Here is a 22,952-nt window from a genome sequence, read left to right on the forward strand (position 1 = left end):
TCGCACCATAGCCAAAATTCTTGTAGTGCTTCAAGTACTTGAAACACTTGAAGCCCCCCTTTGGCTCCACTTTTCTATTTTGGCAAAACACATTTTTATTCCATGTTTTAAAAATCCACTCTACCCATTTTTAATGTTTCAAGATTAGGTCAGTTGTCAGACCTGTTTTTGCTGTTGTTTTTTCCCCTTACCATTGTTGAAATATTGATGTCATGCAGTGCTTGTTGCAGTTTGCTGCACTTTTGTGATTTTTTTGTCACTGCAGCATTTTGCGCAACGGCTTTTGGGCAAGATTTAAAAAAGGAGGGTGCAAGGGGTTCTCTATAATTTTGACTTTTTTTCTTCTATCCCATGGTGTTCCTCCAGTTCCTAGCGGGCCACCTCGTAAAGTTGAGGTGGAGGCTGTCAACTCCTCATCAATTAAAGTGATCTGGCGTTCACCGATGCCCACCAAGCAGCACGGTCAGATCCGAGGGTACCAGGTGCACTATGTCAGGATGGTTAATGGGGAGCCCACAGGACAGCCAGTCATCAAGGACATCCTGATTGATGATGCCCAGGTAAAACACCCTTCTCAGCCAGCCACCTCATCTCTCAGACACATAGTATCGCTTTCTCTCTCACACCTTTACATGCGCTACAGCAAAGTCTTTTATTCGGAGTGGAAAAAAGCTCACTTTCATCCTGTCATATCAGTAATTGAACTCTGTAAAGTGAGTAGTGATTATTTAACAGGTATGTCACAAATTACAATTCTACCTGATGCAGAATTTGGGCACATATTTATCTACACTTGATATCATTATTTTTACAACAAACAAATTTATTTGGTGGTTGCAGACAAACTGTGTGCATATTTTCTCACCAGTGATTAATGTCTGTGCCTGGCCTTATTTGTTGTCTCTTTTCTCTCCATATTCTTATATCATAATCAGTGGGAATATGATGATACAACTGAACATGTGAGTAGTTAAACTTGACAAAATCCCAATCTTTTTCCCCTGCTTTCATCCTCTGCATGAATGGCATGTGTATTTTGTGCATTACGAGTTCAAGACCTCAAGGTTTAGAGCATTAGGTTGAGCGCTATTTCAACTTCTTAAGATACTACGACAACTGCAGCTGGAATTCTCGACTAACACTAATACTGACCTGAAAGGTTTGAATTCTGTTGTGTGTTCACTGACAAGGTTATTTTGTTACACACCGAAGAAACATACTCTTTGCCAAGTATTTATTTACCAAAGCTTATCAACACTATCCTTTTCCACTGAAGCATGCCTGAATTTGAAGTGAGAGAATGTGTCTGTTGTGTCTTTTGTGATGATTATGCTGACATCACATCCCACTTTTATCCCTCTACTTGCTTGTATCTGCAAATCAGCGAGTGAGTGTTCTACAACTAAAGTCCTGCCTCTTTACAGGAAATGATCATCACAGAACTGCAGGCTGAGACCACATATTCAGTTACTGTGGGAGCCTATACGACAAAGGGCGATGGTGCACGCAGCAAGCCCAAACTGATCACCACCACTGGCGCAGGTATCGTAACCGTGACCGCTCTCAAACCTCCTGTGGTTCTCTGCTAATATACTTTTTTATATGAAACTGCATTTCTGCTCTGTAAAGCTGTGAAAGTGCTGCCAATAAGGAAAAAATAGCACTAGGCAGATATTCTTGTCATCAAGCGTGTAAAGTGTGAATGCAGTTAATTGCTGTCTCATTTAGTGCAATAACTCTTACCCACTGGTGTGACACAGCAATGCTGGAGGCATTTTAAAAATAATGAAAAATGTAGAGGGAGTGAAGGAAGGACAAGGAAAAAAAGGACACCCGAGTTCAGGTCTTTTACTCGCCTCTTTTGGCACATTTATACCACAGTAAAATTACTTAGAAGTACTCACAATCACACAGATAGTACATCGACTGATAATGCCTGCCCACTACATATATGATAAAATAGAAAAATGGTTAACCATATTTATAACAAGTTGTCCTTTTCTCCATTGGTATTGTCTTAGTTCCTGATAAACCTCGGCTAATGGTCAGTACAACCAACATGGGCACAGCTCTCCTCCAGTGGCATCCCCCAGCAATAACCCATGGTCCCCTGCAAGGCTATCGCCTCCGCTTTGGCCGCAAAGACGTGGATCCTCTGACTGTAATCGAGTTCCCCGAGCGAGAGAACCACTACACTACCAAAGAGATCCATAAGGGAGCCTCATACACTTTCCGTCTTTCCGCGCGCAACAAGGTGGGCTTCGGTGAAGAGACGGTCAAAGAAGTCACCACAAATGAGGACGTCCCAAGCGGCTACCCTCAGAGCATTACAGCGGAGGGTGCTACCACCTCCACTATCCAGGTTACCTGGCAACCTGTTTTGCTGGCAGAGCGAAACGGCCAAATAGTGAAATATGCTCTGCAGTATAAGGACATCAACAGCCCACGCAGTCCCTCAGAACTCTTCATCACCGCCCCGGAATCAACAGTTATCCTGGATGGCCTTAAGGCAGATACCACTTATGATATTAAAATGTGTGCCTTCACCAGCAAGGGCTCTGGTTCCTATAGCCCAAGTGTCCAATTCAGGACACAGCCTTTGGATCAAGGTAGGACTAGTCCCTGAACCTTTTTTGCTCTTTCCCTTTTAAAACCAACCTTTACCTGCGCAGCCCTTTCCAACCACAGCAGCTTCCTCTGAAAGCTTCAAATTGCAGAAGTATGGAATCAACCACAGGACTTTGGTATTCACATATTGTCCTACCCTTAGTCTCCCTAATCTAAGAATGATTTAAGAAACTCACATGGTGTAAGTATGTATGTCTTTTTGTGTCTCGTCAGTCATGCCAAGGTCAGTCATTAATTTAAGAGTTGGTGTTGGTAAGAAGGTAAGAGGAAAGTGTTGAGCTCAGCGTAGTACTTATTTCAGCCTGGTTTTGAAGGAGACATTCTCAGGTAAGCACTGGTGTGGGACCACTAGTGTAGATAGATTTAAAAAAGAAAAGGATGTTTTGTGTCTAAATCACCTGCTCCCCCTTTCTTTTAGCAGTGTTTGCAAAAAATTTTCATGTGAGAGCTGCCATGAAGACATCCGTGTTGCTGACCTGGGAAATCCCAGAAACCTACAACCCAGCTCAGCCTTTCACTGTGAGCACTGCCGAGACAAATATAACATTTTCATATGTATTGACGTACTCTACACATTACTATGACACGGAAAATGATTCAGTTAGCATCCGCAACAAAGACTTCACATGAAACATCAACTCATTCACATACAGATCCTTTACGATAACGGGCAGAGCGTGGAGGTGGATGGGAAGCTAACGATGAAGCTAATCACGGGTCTTCAACCTGAGACACAGTACTCCTTCCTCCTGACCAATCGTGGCAACAGTGCCGGAGGTCTGCAGCATCGTGTGTCCACCATGACGGCCCCAGACATTCTCCGCACCAAACCCTACCTGATCGGCAAGACCAACTCAGACGGTATGGTGACTGTGGAGCTACCAACAGTGCAGACAGCCGAGAGAGTAAGGTGAGTAGAGATGATCGAACTAACGGTGAATTCTAATCACTTGTAATCGAGTCCTCCCCCCCCTGAACGTTGATGATGTGAATCATCAGTCGAAAAGCCCCAAAGTTGACTCGCATTTTGTCAGTCAAATGAATGCCCTTTTTCTTCTTTATTTTTGCTGTGTTATTGTACACAGCCTAAAGTCCTTTGCACACCAAGTCCGTATTTTTTCATTGTGTCAATCACGTTTACACACTAACTCCCAAACTTTCGTCCGTCATTAAAGTTTTCGGAACAGGTTTGATGTTCTGCGTTTGTTTGCATCCATCAAAAGCCAAAAGAGGGATGTTCGACCACTCAGATCCACCGTCTGTGCAAACGTCAGCAACCAAAAATGGCGTTATAAACATTCACTTCGTCTCCCAGCACAAAGCATTTTATGATAAAGAAATACAAGAATACAGAGATGCAGAATTTAAAGATAGATTGTAGCAGATAGATTGATTGCAGAACAGCTTGGAATTGGGAATAATTGCAAAACAAAAGATGTACGAAAACGATAGCTTCTTGCCATTGTTTTTCATTCATTTTCCCCATTTGGGACTAGCGCTATCCTTCGCACCCACGTAATTCATTTAGTTTTGTCTCATAATGTGAATTTTGATATGAATGATAAAACACATCGGACTCAATGTGCACAGTCTCTGTGCGTAAAAGTTTTTTTATCGGATGACGGATTTAAAAAATACGAAAAATACGGACTCGGTGGGCAAAGACCTTAATGCAGGAGAACAGCAAGGCAGGCTGTAAACTATAACAAGCCGAATCTTGTCTTAAAATGACCCCTGACTGGTGCATCAACCTGAAGTGCTGTCTCTGAGTTGAATATCCAGATTTGGGTACTGCCCTACTTGTAATTGCCAAATTGCATCAAGCATAATAGTATTTTACTGTATAAAAATGGCTCTTTTCTTGGATATGTGACTTGTAGAGACATCACTATGGTGCCGTGGACCTTTCTCTGTCCGTTACTAATGTCCATATTACTGATTATTATTTCTCACTGATGCATTATGGATCGAAATAAAGACGATAACTTGATAGCTGACCTTGTCGGGGGTAATTCTGCCAAAACAGTAATTTATATTCATCCCTACATTTCAGTGTAATATCCACTTCACCTCAGTCATTACACACTGAAGCTGCCCGACTCATTTAAGCGCACTCCTCTAAGCCCTATAAAGTCTCTTAGAGCCTTTCAACAAAGCCCAGGGTTGTCAGAAGGCCAAGCAACACATCCGATTGTAGACTGATGCTTCAAACCCATCTTGGGTTTTTTGATCTTGCTGGATGCACTTGGCCCACTGTCTCCCATGCCAGAGCTTAAGCTAATTAGTTTCCCATTAGCCTGCCACACTGCCTTGCTGGCTAACGCTAGCTTGTGCAGTGCCCAACATGGAAGCCCAGAAAACTCTGGCAGAAGCTGTTATCTCTCCTGCCACCCTGATGAAGGGATGAAAATCCCTCTAATTCTGTATCTTTTCTGCGTTCGCAGAGGTCTCCTAATTAGCCCACGGGGGGCCCCAGTGAGGTGTAACCGTATTGCCCGACTTCTCTGAACATGCTTAAATTAAATAGAAAACATAGAGGAAAATGGCCCCAATCAAGTGATAAAGACTTGCATAAACTGCTAATGGCATGATTATGCATCTTTTTATCAGCTTCTGGTAAGCTGACTACCCTCTCTAATACAGGTCGACATTGTGGACATTGGGCAATGCTGTATTTGTTGTTCCTGTCATACAGGGTTTTGTTTATCCAGGAAATAGTGACCTTTGATGTGCAAATAGAACTTGTGTCTTTTAAAATGTCTAGATCATTAATATATTTTACATTCTATTTTCCAGGGGATATTACATTGTGGTAGTGCCTCTGAAGAAGCAGCGCACCGGCAAGTTTTTCAAACCCTGGGACAATCCTGATGAGATGAATTTGGAGGAGGTAACTTTAATGGCTGAGCTGATTATAATGACTTATGATGAAAGTGAAATTTTCTATTATCCAGTTATCGTACACAGCTTCCTAACAGAGCCTATATATCTGTGTGCACATACCACACATTTCTTTTCTCAAAACTGGAAAAAAATAAGTTGAGGCCATTAAGAGGGCAGGAGGAAGAGGAGATGAGTCTCGCTGATTGACGCAAATAGCTGCAGAGAGCACTGTTCATATGGAAATGAGAACATGAAGTAGCCATCAAGTGCACTGCAAACTCAACCCCCATCCCCACCTCCTCCTCCTCCTCTTTGTGTCTGTGGTAATTACCTGAAGAGCTGCATCAGGCCTTCATGTCTCTTCCCAATCCAGGCAAAGCTAGGCTACTGCGTATGCACAAAACACTTGACAACTTTTATATTTAGTCAGTTGAGATAATTCATGAGCTTCTGTGCAATGCAGGTATGATTAAACGTGTAAGCAAACGGACCCTTTGTATCACTATGTATCCTAAGCTGTGATTACATTTGAGGTATTCCTTTATATGCAATGTCAAACATTGAAAGCTAATGGTTCTGCACATTCAGTGCAGCATATTCTGCAGTCCTAGAAATGTGTAGGAATGGAAGCTTCTAAAAAGTTATTCCCCTTTAGGTTACAAAAAAAAAGGAAATTCTGGCAAGCATTCTTATTTGTGAAATCCTCTGGCAAATTATAACTTATTTTGAAACTGTGAGTTTTCAAATATTTATTTTCTATTGTATAAACATCACAATGTATCTAGTGTCTTGGGGGCTAAAAGAAAAAACACACCATGTCTCATCTGGCATTGGCTTTACAGCTCATGCCTACAGGCCCATGTCTGTAGCCTTGACCGATTGCCCAAAAGTCGCCCCTCTGTCAGAATTTATTTGTTTGTCAATATTGGCACTCACCTTTTCACAACTTTTCCCAAGGGCAGCTAGATTTAGCCGTGTTGACAGGAGAGATGATTGAAGACATTATCGGGCAGCACCAACAGCCCCGCAGCCATAACAGAGCACACACGAGAACGCACACACTCTAATGTGAATGACAGGCGCACAGAGCGCGCACGCACACACTCGTCCGTGCACCCAAGTCAGAGATATGAAATCAGATGCCCAGACAACTAGCCAGGCTTGATTAGCATAATTATGATCCACGCTTTGTACTGGAAGTTTAAAGTCGGATGGAGCAGACTTGTATGAAGGGCACACTTGATGAGTTTCTTTCAGCCTATTAGTATTATTATTGCTGGTTGAAGGAGCAAAGGTGGTATTCTTGGCTCTAATATGAGTTACTGTGGAGACTATGAACATTGGAAGAAAAAAAATCAGTGGTTTGATAAGTAATAATTTCCTTCCTGGCAGTGACATTGGAGAAATATTCAAGTGTACAAATGTTTTGGGTAATCCCTGCCAATAGTATACTCATTTTTAATTTTTAAGATATTTTTTTTTATACATGGCATAACACAGTTTTAAGCCATTTGTTGATACATAATGTAATTTATCATATCTTTCATTCATATTTATGAAAAAAACGAATTGGAAAATAAATAATGTTAATCAAATCCAGCAAAAAATTATCCAGTCTCTCTTATTTTTTTCCTGTTTGACGCTGTTGGATAATCCTCAACTGCTTTATATGCAGGAAATTCACACAATCTTTTAATCTCACATCTTTTGTAGTAAAAAAAAAACCCAGATGAAATAAGTCATTGATCTTTTTTGTAATGTTCTGCCTATTGCAATCAGCGTTTTCAGCTCTGCAATCAGAAAGGAATCTAGATAGACAGATTTGGTTTGTGTGGATGTGTTTTCATGTGTGGTGGAAGAATGTGTCCCTATGTGTTATCAACTGTCTGCCTCTTACTCCTCACTGTAGCTGCTGAAGGAGATAAACCAAACTAGCAGAGGCCTTCGGTTCCGGAGGCAGGCGGAACCCAAAGCCTATATCGCTGCCTACTTCAAAGACCTGCCCAACGATTTCACCCTGGGAGACGGCAAGACCTACAGGGGCTTTGAAAACAAGCAACTCCAGAATGGCCAGGAGTACATCTTCTTTGTGCTTGCTGTTTTGGAGATGTCTGAAAACGTAAGTCTGCTTTCTCGCACATGTATTATCTCCACTTTTCTCATATTATACTTGAGTTCAGCCTCAGACATGAGCTTGTTCTCCTCTGGGATATCCTGTGCTAGTGATCTCATGGTCTTTGTGCTAGAGACTGTTCATGTTATTAAACATAGAGGGTTAAATCCACCGCATCTTGGCGGAGGGTCGGAGTTTGCTTCTGGTCAGATGTGTTACTCGGAGCCCTTGCTAGGTTTCGTCTTAAAAACTTAAAGCTGCAGCTGGCCCAAGAAGCTGACCCTTGCTGCTTTGGGGAGAGAAACCCCTTAAGACCTTAGCTGATCGCAGGAATACCTCGATAACAGCGCTCCTCTTTAATTGCGTCCTACGTGCGGTCCACCTTATCTCTCAGCTGCTGCAGTTAGTGTGTACGTGCGCATGTGTCTGTCTGGACCGAAGACCCGAACGCCGCATGATTAGGCAGCCGCGGGCGTGATGAAGGATTTGATGAGCTGCAGGGTCTATAGTGCTGCCTCGCACTCTCTCTGCTAACCCCGAGTTCAGGTAGAGCAAAACGATAATGGCGAACGGAGGGAAATCTCTAATTTGCCCACTGAAGCATATATTTTCTTCCCACAAGACCTTTTTTTCTAATCTCCTCGTAGAATGTGAAATAGTTCAATCAAGGCTCCTGTATAGGAGAGATATTGAAGATAATTTTGATTGGTCAAACTGCAGCTTAGCAGAAATTGCACAGCAAAACTTGGAATTGCCTTTTAATTTGTATTGTTGGTCATGCTGGCTTTGTCAGAGTCTTGTTAGATATGCTCTGCAGTCAGGGTAAATTAATTGAAGTCTTGCAGTAGTGCTTTGAATATCTTGAGTTCAAAAAAGTCTACTGTATCCCTCAGCGTTCAGCTACGGATGTCAGAAATTATCTTTCAAAATCACCAGATTATAGATAAAATTACGGCATAAGGAGCAGGATGAGGTTCAGTACATAGAAGCAGAATATGGTGTTTGAAAAACAACAACACCGATTATAACCTAGAATATTGATCACTGATTTGCTTTTCCTTGGCTCAGATCATGTATGCCACAAGCCCCTACTCCGACCCAGTCGTGTCAGCAGACATCGACCCCCAGCCGATCATCGATGAGGAGGAAGGCCTCATCTGGGTGGTGGGCCCTGTGCTAGCTGTCGTCTTCATCATATGCATCGTCATTGCCATCCTCCTCTACAAAAGGTGAGACTATTAAATGATTATTTGAATATAGAATTATAAAAATAATCCCCACTAAGTGAAACAAATGCACAGGAATCCACCTCAGATGGGATAACAACCTTAACACCTGACATAAATATTACATACGGTACATATTGTTACTTATGTGCACTTAAAATTCATGTGTATCAACTCAATTTTTATGTATGACTACTCAATATTTAATCAATACACCACCACGCGCAAATCTTTAATTAGCACATTGGAATACAGACACTAAATGTAAGATTTTAATTTTAAGCCTGAGGCACATTGATCTTCAGACTATCTATGACCCTGACTCTCAGTAGCACACACACATACAAACTAAATCTCAAGTGGTGTAAATCCAAACATACGGCTCCCCGAACTGTTAAGCCATCAAATGCAGACGCCCACAATCCTTCACACAGACACGTGCGTTGAGTGAAAGTTAATCAGACACATCCATATACGCCCCTGCACGCACAAACACACACAAACACACACAAACACATGCAAAACTGTGGAAATCACTCGCAGTAGTGCACTTTCACACCGAATCAAAACAGATTTTTTTTTTTGTCTGAAACCCCCTAGTGGTAGCGAGACCTCGTGCTGTCACTGCTCATCAGTCAAGCGTAGGAGGGGAGAGCTTTGACTATCTGCTGCATGTCACTGCATGTGTGTGCAGCTTTAGAGAGATGCCCTGGGGCCTGGGCAAGCATCCCAGTCGCCCTCACCCCTCCCCCCCTTTTACTACTACCCATTCCACGAGGGAGACTAGCTCTAGATCCCGACTCTGACCTTATGGTGCCCTCCTGCTTCGCCAGGATACACACATGCACATATCTTGCACGCATTCGCACAGATTCTTTTCCGTCCTTCACTATCTTTTCACCTTTTACATAAGGCAAATTTTCTGCAGTGTTCGTTCAATCAAATGTCCAGCCCTAAGCAGAATTTCACAGTAGTCCTCAAGAAGTAATTTTGTGCAGGTAAGATTAGTCAGTGAAGAGTCAGCACAATATAATCAGCACCAATACTGAAGACTAAAAAATACATCAATAGTGTAATGTAAGAGGTTTACGCGTACAGCTTTATTCTCTTACACCTTATTGTCCTTGGATTCCATTTATATCAAGTTTTGGTTTGGATAATACAAAAGGTGAATTGAAAGTGAACAAAGACCGTGTGTGCGGGTGGGGCTTCAGGGGGTGTTTCCATTTGTGGCAGGCAGATTTACACATCGATTACCAAGCCGGTGTCACCGCCACGTTAGGGAACATTCAGTGCATAACTAGGAGATATTTCTCTTGTCAAGATCAATTTTTACGTGACAGAATGCTCCTCTTGTGCAAAACAAAGGGCAACTACCATGTTATGTCGAGCTCTGGGAAAGGACATGGGAATAACTATGTGCGGCTTCATCAGAGAGACACATAAATCAGAGTCATCTGTGCACCTACACATGGAATAATTTAAGTCAAGTCATGTCTGCTACCAAACTAAATGATAATTTTTTTTAAATAATATGCATTTTAATGTGGTATATGCTTAATGTTTGCACATGCATTCAAAATTATGATCTCAAAGGTTCACATTTATAATACCACATGCATCAATCTTGAATATGCATAATTCTTAATTTCAATAAATGTAACAGTACAGGGAAAGACAGACACGGCAATTAGGAGTCAAGAGATGACTTTTATGCTTGAACAAGAAGCAATCAGCTGAAACTGCTTGAAATAGCAGAGATACAATGTTCGAATCTTGGATGCACCTGGGAAACTAGTATTTGAAACAAAGAGGCCCCAAAGCTGCATAATTGAGCAGAAATTATCAAGTGAAGCGTCGCTAATCTCGCACGCAAAGGAGAAATCGGGATATGATTGGTATCGTTTGTCTCTCATAAAGGCAGTCATTCACTCATTCTAAAGAAACGTTTCTGGAATTCTCCATTATATAAAGCCAAAGGTCTTGCCACCTAATGTTGTGTCGATATTTCTTTCCTTGCTGACCAATGGAGCAGCAAACCAGACAGGTAAGAGTGAGAGAGAAGTAGAGATAAACTAACTCCCTTTAAACCCCTTTTCTCCCTCGAATGTACATACTATATATAAACACATAGAAATTGGTCGCCAACTGGAGTTGATGTCATTCCTGAAATCATGCTATGTGCTTAATCAACATGAACATATGTTAAACACGTTATGTACTGTTAACAATGAGACATTATTTATATGACACCTGTCAGCAGGCAATTATTGGGAAACCCAAGCTACTACTAATAAACTTTAAATGTTTAATGTCAAAAATATCCACCATATTACATTTCCATTGTATATATGTTGCAATTACTAGCGACCTCCTACAAAATGTTATCCATGTCAGTGACCAATTTTGTGTTGATTCCTATGAATGAACATTGCTTTCTATGAAACTGACATACGGCATCTTGTGTCAGAGGTGACAATGTTGTGCACTTAAAATATCTCTAAAAATATGAATCTTGCAATCAAAATACTAAAAAATAAACAAACAACATGAATGCTCTACAACATAATATAATCCAGTACAATAGCCCTGTAGTAAATGATACCTTTGTGAAGCGATAAAATACAGTAACAGGACCAGGTTACAATATAATGCCATCTAAATACCGCCCCCAACTACGGCTTCAAAATTACTAAAGAGTTGAATTGACCCCCTATCTGACACTGGCATTGAAAAGTGAACATTAGGCTTCACTAAAAGGTAGCATTTACTGGTTAAGGGCTATTGTACTGGGTTGCATTATACTGTGAAGTGATGATGTTATTTAGTCCACCCTCTGTAGCCTTATGTACTGTAAGAATGCAGTCCTGTCACCTCCTTAATTACATATTTGCCTGCAGTATTTATTGGATACAGTGAGAGTTTTGAGCACCAAAAAAAAAAAAATACAATTTGCTATTTGTTCTGCAGAAAAAGAGCAGAATCTGAAGCTAGGAAAGGCAGTCTCCCCAACAGCAAGGAAATGCCTCTGCATCACCCCACTGACCCTGTTGAGCTTCGACGCCTCAACTTCCAAACGCCTGGTACGTATCCCGAATGACGCCAGTGACGTCCGTCTCATTCTCTGTGAATTTACAACTGAATGTGCATTGTGAAGAGGGATGCCACTACTACTGATTGCTCGTAATATTCACAATTAGCAATGTCAAATCTTGTTTCTCCATTTTCAACCACTGCTGACATTGAAGCCTAATACCGTAACGTCCTAAAAAGTACCCATCATCTTTGCAGCGAGATTGGCACAACACAAGTGAGCAATTTGCAGGTAGACAGTGGACAGGTGCTTAGAAAAGGCACGGAGGGTCAAAACTGACAGTTTCCTCCCCGGAGACACTTCTCAGTGGAAAAATGAAGAGGCAGAAATGCAAGCTTGACAGTTTCATGGCAGCTGTCGTCTTCCTGTGCACCTGGGTTATCCAGGTCATCAAGACTTGTCATGCTTAGTCAGAATAGCGCAGTCCTGCTTGGATGGTACCCTGCTGCTAGGAGACAGGACGCAGCCTTGTGGAAGGTGAGGGAAATACAAAATGTCTTCCATTTTGTATGCGAGCCAATGGATAGCGATGAAAAAGTGGTGGCAAGCTGTAAACGTTAATGTTTACTCGCTCTGACCTTTAGAGCTGAGGTGAGTGGTGGTCAGTGGTCATGCCACGGCTCAGTCATGTGGCCGTTTTCTCGCCCGGGGAAACGTTGGGAGTCACAGTCCATTTATCACCTGGAAAGGAGGTATGCATCTTTGCCCCCCCGCCCTGACCGAGAGAGACACACTTAACTGCCGTTTGAGTTCCTCTGGCACCGACTGCTTTGGGGACAGGTGTTCAGAGACTGCCAATAATGTTGTATTATCAAAGCCATATTTTTCAGGTCAGCTAGTATGAAAGGAGGATGAATTATCCCTGCAGGCTCATTTTTGAAAAAAGATTTTGCATATTTATGAAAGCTCTTCAATGATGTTAGGACCATTACTGGCTGTTTCATCCTGGCAGAGGGGTATTTTTCCTTTTGGCTCGGAGTGATCTCAACCATCCTCCCACTATTTCACTCACCTCTCAAGCCATCATTTTTTTCCCCCCAATAGCCTTTCTGAGAGCTGGTATCTTGGCTCTCTCGTTGCTCAAAAAAAAGGACCAAACATTTTTTTTTCCTACCACGTGACCACTTTCTCTCAAGTCCTGAAGCACTTCTACATTAGACCACCTCTCTACCCTACTCTCGCTACCCTTTCTTCCACCTCTTTACCCCTCAATGGACATTTTCATCTTAAGGATGCTTGATGTTTGAGCGACGGCGTGTTGGAAATGGTACTTTCATTGTCCCCCAGTGGTGGAAATGGATTTTGAGTAGCGGGCTGCAATAGAAACCCCCTTTGCCATCTTTCAGAGAGACGTGAGAGTGGGTGGGAAAAATGAGGCACAGCTTCCATTAGCTAATGCCCACTTGTGCCAGCAACCAAAATGAAACATCACCGCAATGGAGAGAGAGAGAGAGAGAGAGAGAGAGAGAGAGAGAGAGAGAGAGAGAGAGAGAGAGAGAGAGACTGTCATGCAACTGGTCTGTCAAAACGACAATTCTCAAGTTGCAGATCTTTGGCCATAGGCTGGATTGCAACCGCATGTACAAAAAGGTGTCTTGGTGAACATCAGTATTGTTCAAACCTTACACTTTTAATTAGGGATGAACTGATCCAACTTTTTCAATCCCGATACCGATACCTGGGCTTTGGGTATCAACCGATACAGAGTACCGATCCGATGCCAGTGTTTAATTAATAAGCTGCATGTCTCACTGTGTGGAAGTGACTGGGATCATTCATTTACGTGCAAAGCCAACATTGGGCTTCACTTAAACATTGCTTTCTTACTTTGTAAAGCAAAATGTGACCAATAAATACATAGATATAAATGTATTTAATTGTTCTTTATCATTAAAATAATAAAACGTACACCAGGAACTTGGTAGGAAATCTTCAAAATGATCAGGTATTACTATTCAAGTGTAAATCTGTTTAATGCAGCCACAAATTGGTCAAAACTTAAAAAGGAATTAAAACTACAGTAGATAATGTATATAGTATATAAACATAAAATTAAATTGAATAGATTGGCCCCATTGTCACCGATATCTGATCCAGCTATTTGAATCAGTATTGGCCCGATATCCAATCCAGTACAGGTGCATCCCTACTTTGATTGTATCCCTACATCTAAGCTCTTATATATGCTGATGACACTGTCAATGACAATTCTATATTGTCAAAGTCAAGTGAACTTAACTGCAGACTATGCAAGGAGCATATCACCATGTCAGCATCCTGTTAAAATGAATGTCATAACATCCTATGGTGGCTCAACTTTGATTTGCGCTGCTAAGGTTTTTATTCCCTGTACGCTTCCTTATTTCCACGAAATACGCATGGTGGCATAGCCAAGCTTCTAGCATGATGATTTGTATGTTACTAATGAATGTCCCATTTAGAATACACATACTCATTCAACTACTTCTTGTCACATTTCAATTTCTACCTTCTGTTTGTGAAGAAAATAGTCATCACATTGCTAATGACATCTGCAATGTATTTAATTACACCGCCGTTTCCTCCACAGGTTCAGGTGCGTCCAGTCACCCCAGTAACCTCCATTTGTCAAGTTAGTTGGTCTCGATTATGCATTTGACATGATTTGTTTTCATTTTTTTTTAGCTTTAACTCTCTTCTTTTCCTTTTTTTCTGCTTAGTCTTGTATTCCCATCCCCATCTAATCCATCTGGTGTTAATGCTATGTCATCACAGGAGGCGGAGTTTGAAATGACATGTCATCACTCAAAGCAGACATCAACATCTGGCCTAACATTTTGAATGTTTTTTGTTTGTTTTGTTTGGGATGTTTGTTTGTGTCTGTGTCTTACTGTCATGCTAACTCTCCACCGCAGCTTTCTGTGTGAATAACGGTTTTCTCTCTCAATAGGGAGAGTCCCAGTGGGGCAAGTGTGCTCGGTGACTTCTCATTGGCTTCTGTGTCCATATTCTCTTTATGAGCATGGCCACTGCTTTGAGTGAACAAACTAGCCTAACAAGAACCACTCTTCCATTCCCCCTGTTAAACACACATGCTGCTTATCTAATGATTCACTGTTAGCTTGTGCTTGGGTGATGCCCTCTATACAAGGCTGGTGATTGACCTTCAGTCCATCTGATTGACAGGTATGGCTAACCACCCTCCAATCCCAATTATGGACCTGGCAGATCATCTGGAGCGCCTGAAAGCCAACGACAACCTCAAGTTTTCACAGGAATATGAGGTAAGTGTCAGCGAAGTTCCTATTTGGATTCAGCAATTGTAATAAATGCTGTAACAAGAGTATTGCGGCATAAAGACAGCAATACAACATAATGTCTAGTATCATATAGGTGCACGCACAAGGTGCTGACATAAATTTCAAATTAATGTCACTAAGTGTGGTGGGCAAAAACCCAAAGTCATTTCAGTCAACACCCTCACATTTAGTAATACTTTCCTGGAAGCCTTAAACCTATCATTGCATACCCATGCCACCACACACCAGTCCAAGCATGTCAACAAATGGTGGATGACAGCTCCAATAGGGGAGTTAGGAACTACTTTTGTGAGAAATATCTTCACCAGAGATCTAAAATCAGTCAGTAGTCTGTCTTTTTTTTCACAGCAGGGGATTTGACATGTCATAGCAGGAAACACAAAGGTGTAATTAATAACATTAATAATGGCTGTACTCCATTTCCAGTTCCAGGGCCCTGCTATTGTGCCTGCTGGCTCAATGATTGATGACTTACTGAGACACGTGAATGGAAAAGAGGCCATCATTAATGTTATTAGTGGCACCTGGGCTCTTCCTCATATGACAAGTCAAAAATGAAGATCTATCTGACTAAACAGAGTAAAAATGGCAGTGTGACAGCCACAACATACCAACAAAAATCTGCACAGAGAAAGCATTTGAATCATTCTTACTTTTTTTTTACTATTCAAAGACAAAATCCTTGTTTGTCAGTTAATATACTGTGACTGTGTTGGATATCCACATGGTAAGGAATGGTAAAACACTAAAAACAGCACATAAATCAAGTTGCACCCAACCTGGTTAACAATCCCAGTGCTGTCCAATTTCCTATTTTTTTTACCTTGTGCAATAATGTTAGCAACAAATTGAAATAATAGGATTAAAAGTAAGAGGTAGCACTACACCTTGCAATATGAATGTGTTGGATGGAGCAAACAACATATTGTACATACCGTATTCTATATATATATATGGAAGGATATTCAGTATTGTTTATCCTTGAGAAACCTAATGCTTTACTGCTATGCTGATGGGAGTGATAATGCACTACTAGACTGACACTTGTCCAGCCAGTTAATCATATCTACACTTTAGCTGAAGTCTCACTCTGAAATGTATGACCACTATGCGTCATGGAACAAAGGTGATAGTTATATTTATGTATCGTGTGATTAGACCTTCAAATGTAAAAGTCCTTAAAATGTAAGTGTCCTCAAAACCCTGTGGGCTGCATTCAGACAATGTAAGTGTTTCCTTCATATTGGCTTTGCATTGTAGATGAACTCACGGAGCCTGAAAAATTATGCGAGCAAGAGGTCCTTTCAGGGGCATTTCTGCGAGATAGGAATGGTCACCCTTTCTCTGCCCATTTCTCTCCGCGGGTCCTGCAACGGCTCCAAAATCTATGAGGTCACCATATGGGTGGCTGCCAAGCTGCCCAATCATTACTGCAGCTTAAGTACATTGAATTCCAATTTCAGAGTGCTTATTCGAGAGCGGTGGAAAGCAATTTTGCGAGCACAATGAAATAAAGATTTTTATTATGAGCAATGTTGCAGCCCACTGTTTCAACATATTTTGATAAAATATCAGGCTTAGCCAGTGGTTTGTCCCCCCGCATATTGCTGCTTTAAGTGATTTCTGCAGATAAAGGACTCGGTGCTGAAATGTATTATTGTGTTCATATTCAGCTCATATGCTCTTAAATACCTCTTACTGTATTTGCTTCCATGGTCATAGTAGTATTATAAAGTTTGCCATCATTAAAAATGAATAATTAAGCTTTATGGATTTATTGCTCCCATAAATTACCCTAAAGTTATAAAAGTAAGATCATATTCAGATCTGTCTAGATTATACACAAGGTCAGAGTACTAATGTGGCATCTAGCTGCAGTGTGTCCTATTACACTTGGGTTTCTACTTTCAGTGGAGATTAACTCGTAAAAGCAGTCTGTAGTCATTAAAAACACAAGCACAATATTTTCCCTGTAATGTGAAATGTATTGCCGTCTTTCATGTCTTTGTATTTTCCCTTTGTGATATTATATTTTATAGCTCATTTATCGGTGATGAGGGAGCATTATCAATCTCTGCTTTACAAAGCTGAAAGACGGCTTGGATAGAAAAAATTCGGCTGAACTAGTCTCAAGTGTGGTATTCTAGTATGTGCCGTAAAGTCCTACGACTCAAATGAGGAAAGCCGATGGAACACAAGCTTTTCCTTTGTGACCGATTCACAATGTGTCTTTTTGTAAATCTAATCATTTATATGTAGCAGTTATTTCACGCCAATGACAACACATTGTTCACATAGTTCTTAAAAGTGATCTACTTTTGAAGTCAAATTTCCATCTACAAAATGTTCTCTTTTAATTTAAGCTTTGCAGACCAAAAGTGACAAGTTAGATTCCTGGGTCTGTTGACACCCCATTTTCTACAAGGTACTGAAAGGGCAGAATAGATTCTGCTTAAATTACCTGAGAAGAATAAAAGTCTGGGTTAGTCTATTCATCAACTAAATCAGCTTTCAGTCAGAGAACAATCATTTCCTTTGGACTCAATAACCTCAAGTACTTTTATATCATGGTCACAACTTAACTTATGAGCATCCATGTTTTGTGTGTAGAAAGAGGACACCCACTGGTTGTTATTATATGTAAGCATGTATCCTTAAATACAGTAATGTCTTGATTTATAATGTGAATGACAAATCACATGATTGCATCAATGCAAAGCTATTTCTGGACACCTATTTCATGATGTACTGCAGCAAAGATACGGCATGTTGTCTGAGAGAAGCATGCTTTTGACAGACAAAGCTAGGGATGTTTGCGTGTTCATGTAAATTGTTTTCCCTTGGAAATGTGATGTGTGTTAGTCCTCTTCACTTGGTGGAAACATTAAGCTTAAAATGGCCAGTCTAAAACATTATTTGACCTTGAGGGGTAACAGTATTCATACAAGACAATCTCTTCCATGACGAAGAAGCAATATTTTATCAATATTTTACAGCCTTTCTGCACCACTGTTTTGCACGCATTGGCACTAAAAATATTATGCATGACATTAACAAGAAAAAGAATATTTTCAGCCAACTATGTCATCAGTGTAGAGACAAGCAAAAATAGACTGGAGGACAAAAAGGACACATCAGAGACACACGACTGAAATCATCAAAGCTTTCACTTTTATAAACTGCCTTCCTAATAGCCTTGGAGAAATATCTCTTCTACTGTTGATACGTTTATATAATTAATGTGTATTTACTGTTGTGCAATACCTGGATATTCCAGCCTGCTGCTGTAACAAAATCATTTCTCAGTTTTGGATCAATAAAGTACTGTACATCCATTCATCCATCTATCTATCTATCTATCTAGACATGCAAGGCTAATTATGCCCTTAAGTTTCATTTCATTTGCTCTGTGGTGAAAGGCATCTTTCAGTAAGCTTTCTGATATTGATCTCACACAAACACCTCACCTCCTTGCATTGCCATAGAGTTGAATTCAATCTTAGCAATTAAATATTGTTAAATGTTCATATTACATATTGTATATATATGGTGTTCCATTGTAATGACAAATGTTCTTCTACTCCACAGTCCATTGACCCTGGTCAACAATTCACATGGGAGCACTCTAACCTGGAGGTCAACAAACCAAAGAACAGATATGCCAACGTGATTGCCTACGACCACTCCAGAGTCTTGCTCTCTGCTATTGACGGTATGCCGCCCACCAACATCTTCTCCCTCAACTGCTGTATCGATTCTAGAGACAACCAGTACAATTGTATCTCTAAGACCTCAGGAGCAACCACACTCTATTTTTTAAATTATTTTCCCACACAAGCACGTCACGACTACTTATTTCTTTTCATGCCTCAGGTGCTTGCAAAGAAAGTATCAGCTTTAGAAAATGGCAATTTTCACTTAAAATGCTGAGGCAAGCATTCAAGTCAGATTGAATAATCACATAGTGAGAGATGCAAATTTTACCAGCATCTATTTCTCTGACTTTGTGTCAGGTGATTCTTTTATAATGCCTCGTGCTTACATTTGGTATGAAGCCATGGCCTGTTTCTTGCACTGGAAGACAATAAGACAATGTAGCACATACTAATTTGCAATACACATTTCATTAATTGTTTGTGGGTAGGCCTATGTGTTTGTTCAAACACAAATATTAGGGATGTAATAATCCATCGATTCGGATTGATATATCAAATTGCAAATTTCCCCACTGGGGGACTAATAAAGGAATATCTTATCTTATCTTATATCGATTGAATGATCAATGATCCAATATCATCGATGCAAAGTGAAACCTCATTCCTAAACATCCAAACAGTGGTAGCGGCGCTTCAGTTATGCATTCCGCAAGGATAGCCACATGGACATGAAGTGATGTAGAATCATGACGAGGGAACGAGCGGGGTTAGTAAGAGGAGTTCCTGTGTCTTGCATGCTACTTGCTGGTTAAAGTGAAGGGGTTAGCCCCTGAGTTAGCAACAACTTCAGCTCAGGCTCACTTAAGGTGAGCTGTTAAGGTGGACCAGCTATTCTCATTTGATTAACAAGGTGCTCACCAGCATCGACCAACAACCAGACCTTGAACAACAATAATAAACAATAGATTGCTTTTCATTTAAATATCTGGAAGAGCCCAGCAATAAAATTGTCAAATCACATTTCAGTAACTTTTTGTGAGTTGATATAAATATAACTGATTGTGTTAAATGGACATAAGCTATTGTGTCACATCAATCGCAGGCACCTGAATCAAGATCATAATCGTTTCATGGTAGACTTGTGATATCAGCAAATACCTTATTGTGCAGAGAATCGATTTAATATTGTTTTTTGATGAAACTAGTGATTTACACCCCTAATGAATATGTGTTTGCCAATTTGCTACCTGGTTGAAACTGACAAAACTCTCTGCAACGCACAAGATCAAGATGTGGTTGCACAAGTTCACTTGAGCCCACCACAAACCTGACTTGAACCAGTCCAGTAAATCTTTGGCACATTAAAGAAGTGTTGCACTGCACAGTACAGCTTCTAGAATGAAAGGACATTTTGAAATGGCTAGTTAAGTGCTGGCTCCTTCACCAGTTTATTGGCTTAAACACAATTGCACATACACACACAGCTATTAATTAACCATTTACATTGAGCTGCTCCCATGGAGGCCAAAGGAAAATAAACAAAGAAGTAAATGGCTATTGTGACAAAAACAGATAGATAAAGACTCAAAGAGCTCTTTTTGCAGTCTCTCGGAAACAACACACAGCTTGAGCGTTGATGGAACTCCATTAGCCAGACGTTTAAACACATCTGCACAACCATATTGGAGCCTTTGTGCTGTAGCAATTGAGTAGTTCTCAGCCAGGGGGACATGAGGGACTTCCTCTTCTCCTTCTGAAGCTTAAAGCCTTTTGGCAAGCGATGCGTCCATTGTTTACTTTGATTGAGTTCTTTGAATAAAAGGGGATTTGGGATTTGACATCAGAATTTGAAGACAGCTACTTTCAGAATTTATTGATGTGGGGATGGATCAGCAGAATCTTTGGGATACAGGCGCTCTGATGCTTGAGTACATTTGTGGACTTTAATTGTCGTGACATCGCTGAATTTGCTCTACTTTTGACCTTTGCCAAGTTGCCTGACCATACAAAACAAGCGCTTAGCAGGATTAAACTGCTTTCTAAAGTTAATCCCTAAAACTTTGTCTACTCCTCATTTGCCGAGATTGTACAGTTTCTTATTTCAATTAGTATGTGTCCGTTTTTGTTAGCATGATCCTTGCAAATTCCATGTTTTCTCCAAATTCCATCAATGCTAAGTCCTTTTTGGAATATTAAAGTTATGCAAGAGCTCAATCTTTTTTCTATTGATCTATATTTAGTGTGTGGTACCTGTCACAAGCCTGTTATTCTACAAAGAGGTCATTTATTAAGAAAACATAATCAAAATCTAATGTGACAACTACATAAATGTGTTCTATAATAACACAATGTAGTAATCTGACAAAGTGCGAGTAGTCATCTGCAGCAAATGCACAATGTCTTAACATGAATATACTACTACTAAGAATCCTCATCGTTATCACCATTACAATGTTGTACCCTAAAATCTTTCTCTATTGCCTTTGGGATTCCTTTGCTTTCCTATGAGGCGTACTGAGTACTGAACAACACTGTAGCAATGTTTATTTCTCAATAAGCATATTGACAGAGAAAATGGTAGAATTTGTACAAATCCTGAGTGACAGAAAGCACAAAAGCAAAAGCCATTTGCAAATGTGCATTAAACAACTTGCCTCGTTCTCATTAATCCACAGTAATGTCTCTTTTTGCTTTTTCTTTTCAATTTGAAAACGCACTGGGCTTAATTGCATTTATCCCTTGTCCATCACGGAAATGTACAGCCGCCTGGCTGTGAGGACAACTTCAACAGCAAAAGAGAGGGCGGGGGACAGTTGAAAAAAATAACGTGGGTTGGTCTTTGAATGTGTTCATATTCCGTTTTCTTTCCCTTTTTTCTGTTGAATAAGTTACCTGGGAGTAAAAGGGAGTTCGGGGGAGACGGGGGGGGGAAGCAGTTGGAGTGAGGGGATTCTCTGATACGTGGCGTCCATGCAGATGAGACTTATCTTGGTCGACCATGTGTGCACGAAGCCCCTAAACTGCCAGTCCTGAAGCATTGACTAGCTGTCAGCTCTGTCTCTTCCGCCTGGATTCGAAAAGGCTGCTGTGCCTTTCATTTAATATAAGCAAAGGGAAGGAGGAGTGAGGAGGGGGAAAATTGTTTTGCTAGTTTTTTTGTTGGTTTGTTTTTCTCCATGTGAGGTGATAGACTTTTACAGACCAAGCTTTATCTGTAAGTCAGTTGCCGATATGGAAAAGGGACACAAACGCTGTGGATTTAAAAGTGTTGTTGATAGCAAATACGAATCCTCATACACTAGATCCAAATGTTGCTGTTTTATGCTATTTTTTCGATTTAATACTGACAGAAGACGTTGGATTAACTGACTTCAGTTTAGGAAACACGGAGGATAGCCTCATGCGGTGTCATCTGAGCCTTAATCTGACGTTACCTCAAATAACTCAAGGGCAAATCAAGACTTAGACTAACTTCGGAAGCAACAAATGCCACTAATTTATGACATTCATTGTCTTTTCTGCATTGTGTTACACAACAAAGTTAACCATTGTATTTGATATGTTGCTTTTTGAGTCTAACTCCCACTATCTACATTTTCTCTTTTTAGGTATCCCTGGAAGTGACTATATCAATGCCAACTACATCGATGGCTACAGGAAGCAAAATGCCTACATTGCTACACAAGGATCTCTGCCAGAGACATTTGGTGAATTCTGGAGGATGATCTGGGAACAGAGGAGTGCAATCATCGTCATGATGACCAAACTAGAGGAGAGATCCAGGGTAAGAGACACAAAAACAGATACAGACATATTTCTCTGTGGTGCTCTCTATCTCTAACCTGACCCTGTCAGGTGGTTTGTTTCACAAAATCATCTGAGAAGCCGTCATTGCAAATGGTTTGGAAAAGAGAAGGCACTTTCAAAAAATTGATTGGATGAACCATCTGTCAATCAAATGAACAAAAACTAAACTAACTGAAAGCGAAAACATTACCATACTTTACATGTTCAGTGCCATACTTTGCTCTTCTTTGAATGAAAAAATACTAT

General features: G+C 40.6%; 1 protein-coding gene across 48 annotated transcripts in view; it reads left to right on the forward strand.

Moving 5' to 3' along the window:
• Positions 1 to 22,952, forward strand: part of LOC119481487 (receptor-type tyrosine-protein phosphatase delta-like) — a 399,777-nt gene that overhangs the window by 361,107 nt on the left and 15,718 nt on the right. For 16 of the 48 annotated variants that reach the window (XM_037758448.1, XM_037758472.1, XM_037758457.1 and 13 more), the window contains 15 exons: positions 367 to 560; positions 936 to 962; positions 1,425 to 1,542; positions 2,022 to 2,609; positions 3,047 to 3,147; positions 3,282 to 3,538; positions 5,425 to 5,518; positions 7,421 to 7,630; positions 8,693 to 8,853; positions 10,886 to 10,897; positions 11,821 to 11,933; positions 14,514 to 14,555; positions 15,110 to 15,207; positions 18,832 to 18,955; positions 22,508 to 22,683. In XM_037758448.1, the coding sequence (XP_037614376.1) occupies positions 367 to 560; positions 936 to 962; positions 1,425 to 1,542; positions 2,022 to 2,609; positions 3,047 to 3,147; positions 3,282 to 3,538; positions 5,425 to 5,518; positions 7,421 to 7,630; positions 8,693 to 8,853; positions 10,886 to 10,897; positions 11,821 to 11,933; positions 14,514 to 14,555; positions 15,110 to 15,207; positions 18,832 to 18,955; positions 22,508 to 22,683 (2,315 nt within the window). The remainder of the gene's footprint in view (positions 1 to 366; positions 561 to 935; positions 963 to 1,424; positions 1,543 to 2,021; positions 2,610 to 3,046; positions 3,148 to 3,281; positions 3,539 to 5,424; positions 5,519 to 7,420; positions 7,631 to 8,692; positions 8,854 to 10,885; positions 10,898 to 11,820; positions 11,934 to 14,513; positions 14,556 to 15,109; positions 15,208 to 18,831; positions 18,956 to 22,507; positions 22,684 to 22,952) is intronic. The other 32 variants (XM_037758466.1, XM_037758496.1, XM_037758493.1 and 29 more) reach the window with 12 other exon arrangements.

This window comes from Sebastes umbrosus, chromosome 22, assembly GCF_015220745.1.
Source record: "Sebastes umbrosus isolate fSebUmb1 chromosome 22, fSebUmb1.pri, whole genome shotgun sequence".
Taxonomy (NCBI): Eukaryota; Metazoa; Chordata; class Actinopteri; order Perciformes; family Sebastidae; genus Sebastes; species Sebastes umbrosus.